At 38.8% G+C, this 7,252-nt stretch overlaps 1 protein-coding gene across 1 annotated transcript; it reads right to left on the bottom strand.

The window, feature by feature from the left end:
- Positions 1-2,403: 2,403 nt before the first annotated feature.
- LOC143852389 (uncharacterized) lies at positions 2,404-3,513 on the bottom strand. Its single transcript, XM_077361771.1, has one exon. It carries the CDS (start codon positions 3,511-3,513, stop codon positions 2,404-2,406), a length of 1,110 nt encoding a protein of 369 aa, XP_077217886.1.
- Positions 3,514-7,252: the final 3,739 nt, after the last annotated feature.

Genomic DNA, 7,252 nt, shown 5'->3' with positions numbered 1-7,252 from the left:
GGGCATTGTTCGCCTCTATGTTGCATGGGATGTCACTTGTTTCACGTGGCTACACCTATTTTTCTAATCTATGGTTTATTTGGGACGTCAGATGCTTGATATAATAGTACTGAAAGTGTCTTTTATTTATTTTATATTACATCTACTTCTCCAACATGAACAACATCTTGCAGGCTTGGGCGTATGACCCCTTTGGGGTACTGGCTCCCGCCAGATTGGATTCTATTTCAACTTTCTTCCCCTCCCAATTGAGGTGGGGGGGGGGGGGTAGATAACACCGATACAACTTACCGGGTCTCTTCAAGAGTGGCTGTGCGAGCAGCCATTGACATGCTGGGGGTTGAAGAGGCAAGTATATATATGTCCTACGTCAACATAGCATTAATATATAGTTAGCCTAGCTAGTGTGTATTTGGTAGGTAACGTGGATGCCATAAGTACGCCTTGTAGAGCTGAATCATGACTACCTCTCACGTGTTGAAGCACTAAGTTCTCGGAGAATCGTATTCTCTGGACCATACAGCGAGGTGCTCTACTGCCCTGAGCGCATTTCCAGGCAATTAATTGGGGACGGTCCTTTCATTCCCGTTAGCCCATCATTTATGTTATCATCCCCTCACAACTGCCCTATGGCCGAATGGCAATCCATATTTGGTAGGGGATCCCCTTGTCGACATCACATTCTCCAAGCTGCGGACTATAATGCTTGGGCATAGAGGGAGCTTATGGATCTCCGACTGGTATGGTTATCTCCTCCATTTTCCCTATAACTATGTATTCCTCATAACCTAATGATGTTGGCCGGCCTCTTGTATTTTCCAGCACATTCCGATAGAGGTCCCACCTACCTCCACAGTCACCGTAGCCCCGCCTCCATTGCAGCCATCATGGGAGGTCAATTTCAGAGACTCATCCACCGGTCGAAGTTTACATTTTCAAATCACTAATGGGCCCCGGGTCCCTTTATATCTGATTCAATTGATGGGGTGAGTGGATACCACCTAAATTTGTTTGGCCATCATATTTTGTATTTACATTTTTTTCTACCATGGGGCTAGATACGAACCGCGGACATGGAAAGGCTCTTACGATTGGCATATTGTCTCAAAGAAGCATTCGTTTCAGTCCTAGAGCGGGTGAGTTTCTTAAGAACTGGTTTATGTTCAATTTTAATTGTTTTTCACCACATCATTGTAAGTTTCTTACTCTAATGTAGGAAAGCGGCACCAAGGCACTACTAACAGAATCGAGAAGGGAAGAGAGCCGCTTTCAACTGGCCGTGGATAGGGCTGAATGGGAAAGAGATGATAATGTAGTCCTCACATGAAATTATGAATTTTTATCTACAAATTGTCCTTCGCACCCATTCAGTTCTATTACTCAATACATGCAGGCTTGACAACTTCAACGTCTCCAACAATACGTTAATGAGGAAGACGAAGAAGAGCAAGAAGAAGAGGAGGGACCAAGTGAGGATGGAGGAGGAGAAGATGACGAAGACAAAGCAGGAGAAGATGGAGACGATCGAGATGTCGACGGAGACACGACCGAGATATACGATTCTGATAATTCAGAATAGGACTGATTGTCTTACTAACTTGGAATATGGAATCAAAGAAACCTGTGTACGGTGTATGAAGTTCGACGACATCTTCGTTTTTAGAAGGAACATTTTTTATTTCTTTATTATGTTTGGTGGACATGATATAAATCATGTCTACTACAGTTCATTCAGTTGCATATGTTTTCTATAACCCATGTTTGGTGGACATCTATAACGATTTACCCATCTTTTGTATATTCGTGTTATTTTCTGTGTACAAAGCACTCGAATATGTATAACCATTTACTATTTTGTTCTACGACTACTCTACTTCTTAATCAATCCGAACAGGTATCTAATATATACAAAATGCCATCTATTTCCTCAATCAAAATGAAAACAAACAAAAGGTTACATCAGTACGTAAATAAAGGTTAGTACATAAATAAAGGTATCCTATTAGGTACATGCATCAACGGTGTATAAAGTGACACCGGGTTAGAGGAAGAAAGGGGGTTCCCCAGTCAAAGTTGATTTGCAAGCAACAAACAATGTAAACTAAGTAAACTCAAATTGGGGTAAATAACTTCACTACGGCCAACAAATATTCATCAAAAGATGTACATATATGGTGTGATTTCGTTTGTAAGGAGTGGTTACTTTGGTCCTGGAGGGTTTCTGTAGCTTCATTTGTTGTGCCCCATTATCCCGCATGCACTACATTTGTGATGTACTCCAGACACCAACTCTCTCTAAATTCTAACAGTCAGTGGCCTTCCCATGACTCTTTTGTTAAAGGATGGCTCCACTACAGGGAAAGGTTCTCTAGGTTGAGGCCACTGCGACATATCCAATGTTGGCTACACAACCTCTTCATATGTCTTACGCAAAGTCTCGGTACGGCAACAATCGTCAGTGAAGTCATAAGGATCTGCATTCCGAGAACCAATAGCGGCCATAGCATGAGCACAAGGTATGCCGAGGTTTTGATACTCGCCACAAGAACATGTCCGTGTTTGTAAGTCGACACTATCTTGGTGGTCCTTTGATTTCACCTCAAACAAAAATAGATTGCATCCCAATGCAAGCATCCTCCTTCCTCGTTCACCCCTTAGATGAATAACCTTTACGGCATAGGAAGCCAACCTATTAGTCCAACCGTTACTTTTTCTCCTATATTTATCAAATGTTTCAGATGCCTTCCGCTGTGTGTGCTCAACCAAAGTGGCGATGGGGAGTGTCCTCGCTTCTCGAAGAACATAATTCATTACCTCGGCCCCATTTGATGCATAAACATCGTATCTCTTCGCCCTAAAATACACACATGCCCAATGCTCCTTTGGAATCTTCATCAACCATTCATACACGGCATTATTCTTCTCTTCAATCTTCCGCATGGTGTCACGAAATTCACTTTTCCTCAACGTAGTAGCGGCTACCCAAAGTAAATCCTTAGCAACCTGATCCTTAAGTTTATCGTACATGTTGATTTGCAGGTGTCTTATGCAATACATGTGAAACGACTCGGGAAAAACATGACGAACTTTCATTAAACCTTTTTGGCGATCTGAGCAAAACGTTATGCCTAATCTTCGGTTCAATGCCATAACGTACAAGCGAAGATGACATAAAAACCAACTCCATGTCTTGAACCCTTCAACAACAGCATACGCCGGCGGTACCCGATTGTCCCCATATACACCACATGCAATCAACAATATACCGGCGTACTTTCCCCTTATATGTGTACCATCGACGGTGAGAACGGGCCTTAATGACCGATCCCAAGCACGTAAACATGGACCGATTGCCCAGAATAGACGACAGAAGGAATTTTCTCGTCTATCACATATATCGCATAACCTGTACACATACATGTGACTCCCAGGGTTTGCACGGTAGAATTCTAATGCATACGCAGTTAATATACGAAATGAGTCATCGTAATTTCCATGGAAATGATCGAGCATTATTCCCTTCGCAATCAGTCCCTTCGATAACTAAGCTTCACACCCCATTCTGACTTCATGTAGTCAATAATAATATTCGGATCAATAAGCCGACCAAATTTACTTATGCAAGTCTTAGCTGCCCACCTTGCCGCAGCATGCAGATGATCATTTCCATATAGTTGAGGAGTACAGGTGTGTTCCGCTATAAATCTTTTCACCTTGGCAAATTCCTTAAATTTAATAGCACTTATTCGCCACTGACATCCAGGTGACTTACATCTAACTGAATACTTTTTAGTATTTGTAGTAATTGCAACATAAAGAAAACGCCGCCTTAATGCGTATTTGTAGACACCCCATTTTGACCATGCCCTAAACCTCTCGTTTTCATGAAAAATCCATCAAATCAATGAGGTAGGGCCCCAAACTTCACCCTAGGCTAGCTTAAGGTCCCAGCTAGGCCCCTGCAAAATTTCATCGAATTCCGAGCGTGTTTGCTTAGCGAACGAGATGGGAGAGTGTCCTTAGTGTAAATCACAAAAGGGGGGTGGTTTATCCTGAATGGGACGTGCCCGAGCCAAATAAGACAAGAATGGCGGGCGCGACATATCATTTTTCCGCGCGCTCATCAACTTAGAGTGCCGATATCAGTTTTTCTGTTTGCCTATAAATAGCAAATTACGCTCATTTTTCAAGGATCTGATTTTTTCCCCAAATCAGCGAAAATTAGAGAGGAAAGAAAGCGAGAGTTTTCCCTAATTCCCATTTCTTTCTTTCCGATCGATCTCTGGTTTAGCTCCGGCCAAGTTCTGATCGTGAAATTTCTGTTATTCTTCTTCTTATTCTTCTGTGAATCTATTGATTTCTCTGTGTATTCCCTTTAGAAACCCTAGTTTCACAAAACCGTAGATCTGCTCATCCAAAAACTCAGATCTGTAAAAAAAAAGAAAATTAGAGCATCAGAGAGAGAGAGAATAGATCTGAGCATTGAAACCCCTAACCTTCGTGATTTTCTTTTCCCGGTCCTCCTCTCTGGTGGATCCGGCAAGGCTCTGCCAAAAGTCTTCTTCTCCGGTGAATCCGGCAAGACTCTGCCAAAAGTCTTCTTCTCCGAGCGGATCTGCTAGCACTAGTGAGTTCCGACAAGTTTCTGATCTACGCATCCAAAGTTTGAATCGGAGCTTTAACCTTGCTGGAGCTGTGGATTTTCTCAATCAAGCTATTAGCATTATTTTCTCTTTTAAAAGAAGGTATTAATCATGATCTCTGATTTTAGAAGTGTTTAATCGTATTTAAATATTAGTCTACTCGGATTAATCCTTACATTACTCAGATCTGAGATAATTCTTTTTGTAATTTTATTTTACTTTATTTATTTTTATGAACCGTGTGTCTGTTGTACTAATTTTCAGTGAAAAGTTTTCTTGGAGGGTTGTTGTCACATGATGATATGTTTTTGCAATTTTTCTTGAACTTTAAGATCTACCTCTCATTTGTTAGTATATTGGTTCAATTGGATATTACATTCCATTTGTTGAGTATGTCTGATGAGGTGATCATATTCAAGTTTTTGAAAATAATTGTGATATTCTTATTTGTTCATATTAAAATCAAATAATTCATAATCATCCATCATATATATGGAAATAAATTGATTATTATTGCGTTTCACCAAGACAGTTATGATTGATTGTAATGATAAGTTCATTTTCCTTCAGCCCTTATGTTGTGAGTAGTTCATTCAGCTCATGTCTTATGTGTAACTCATCCCCTTATAGTTCAGCTTATGTCATCTGTGTTTCAGGCCCTGTTTTAGGTGAGGTTTCTAGTTTATATCAAATGTTTTCCAGTTGGAAGGTGTGATATAAGGATTTATATCCTAGTCTGTTGGAGTTTTTTATTATTAAAGGAAACTAGCATGTTCAACTTATAGCTTTATTTATAGCTTTATTTAACAATTGTTCTGTTGCGACAATAGTACAATGCTTGTGTTGATAGTGATAGGGAATTGTATCATATGGTTAGAACATCACCTTTCATTCCCTTGGTGGGTTTAGGTAAATGAGACATTTGTATTGCCTTGAAGTATACCTCAAGTTTGCCTCTACCTGACCCGACCCTATTACTTTACAATTAAGATTTATATTGGATTAAAAGCACATAATTGTTGTCTTATGGATTCTTATCCTTTATAATATGTTTTATAGTTGCTGTTCTACAGGTTCCTACACTCTACAACTTTGGTTTGAGTCTTCTTAAAAGTATAGATTTTCTGCCTAATAGATTCTTGCATCTTGTAGCTATGATCTATGTTTGATCTCAAAGCATATAGCTATCACTTGTATAGATGTATACATTTCTTTCAATTATGATTTTTGTTTGGTCTAAAATGTATGGCTTTTGTCCAATGGATTTCTTCATTCATTAACTGTGATTTTTGTTCAACTGAGAGTATAGTTAATGTCCTATAAATGTTTTCTGAAAATGAGGATATCGGCTCACCTTCGTTTTGACAATCACATGCTTATTGTATGAGTTTCGTAATTCTTACTTCTTCATGCTTTCTTCAACTAGTTGTTTGACCATCTTGAATTGATAGAGTTGGTTGGATTGTAGGCTTTGAGCTATTGGAAAAATTTTCTTTCTTAGGCCTATTATATATATATATATATAATAATTTATGTATAGTGTCAGAATGGTTTTGATAGTGGTTGTGCTGCTGCTAAAATAGTGGTTGTGCTGTTGCTAAAATAGGGCATGGCCTATGCTATTGTTTCTAGCTGAAAGTATAATCATTTATGTATAGTGTCAGCCCCACTTTGTTTGAATTACCAAATGTCTCTGGATATGTGGTGGATTGATGTGGAGTTGATACCATTTTTTTTAGTTAATATAACTTTATCTGTAATTTGCATTGTTTAGAGTTTTTTTTTTTTTTTCTTCTCAACTAATGTATAAGAAGTTATGTTTTGAAAAGCTGGTTTAGAAAAAGAGAGGTTACAGATCCTTTGCAATATGAAGTTTGTTAGAACTTTAAAATTTCACTTGGTCTTTAGATGCTATAGCACTTCATTGAAGAGAGTATTGCTTTGACATTTTATCTTCTGTATGGCGATTGTAAAGTTTATGAAAAGTTTCGCCCTTTAATATGTAGGCAACCTGCTCCTAAATGCCTACACTATCATTGTTGTAATATAGGATTTTTTGAAAACATGTCTGTTACAGCACCTTTTACGAGCTTGTCATGGTTCAGATGAAATGATTTGGAAATAATTATTAAAGAATGATAATGCGTATGGTGGCTCTTTTGTTTATCTATGCAATCTCATTTATCTCCCTATCATTTTAACTAAATTGAAAATTTTCGAATGTCATCATTTTTCACAATTAAAGCACAATTCAGCCCATGTTATGCCCCCATAAGTCAGCCTTGTTATACCCTAATTCACCACCCTGGTATATGGCTTTCTTCCATATGAGTTGGCTAATTTTGGAGCATTTCATGATGCCTTGATCTGGAAGATTAGGTTTGTAATTTCTGAATTTTTAACATGGGGGGGGGAGGGGCAGAATATACGGCTTTCCTTTTTATCATCTATGGTGAATCCATTCTACTATTTTTATTTTTTTTTAATCATTTTTGTCCCCTCCATATTGTTTTGAATGTTCAGATACTTCTTGTGGCTATCTATAACGAATGGTGGTAGAGAGTCTCTTGCCCCTCCATGTCTTCCAATTTACAGCTTGTAGAGGTTGC

This window comes from Tasmannia lanceolata, unplaced genomic scaffold (assembly GCF_043159265.1).
Source record: "Tasmannia lanceolata isolate RefF3 unplaced genomic scaffold, GAP_Taslan_0.1 ptg000019l, whole genome shotgun sequence".
In the NCBI taxonomy this organism is placed as follows: domain Eukaryota; kingdom Viridiplantae; phylum Streptophyta; class Magnoliopsida; order Canellales; family Winteraceae; genus Tasmannia; species Tasmannia lanceolata.
This window is presented reverse-complemented; position numbering and strand designations above follow the sequence as displayed.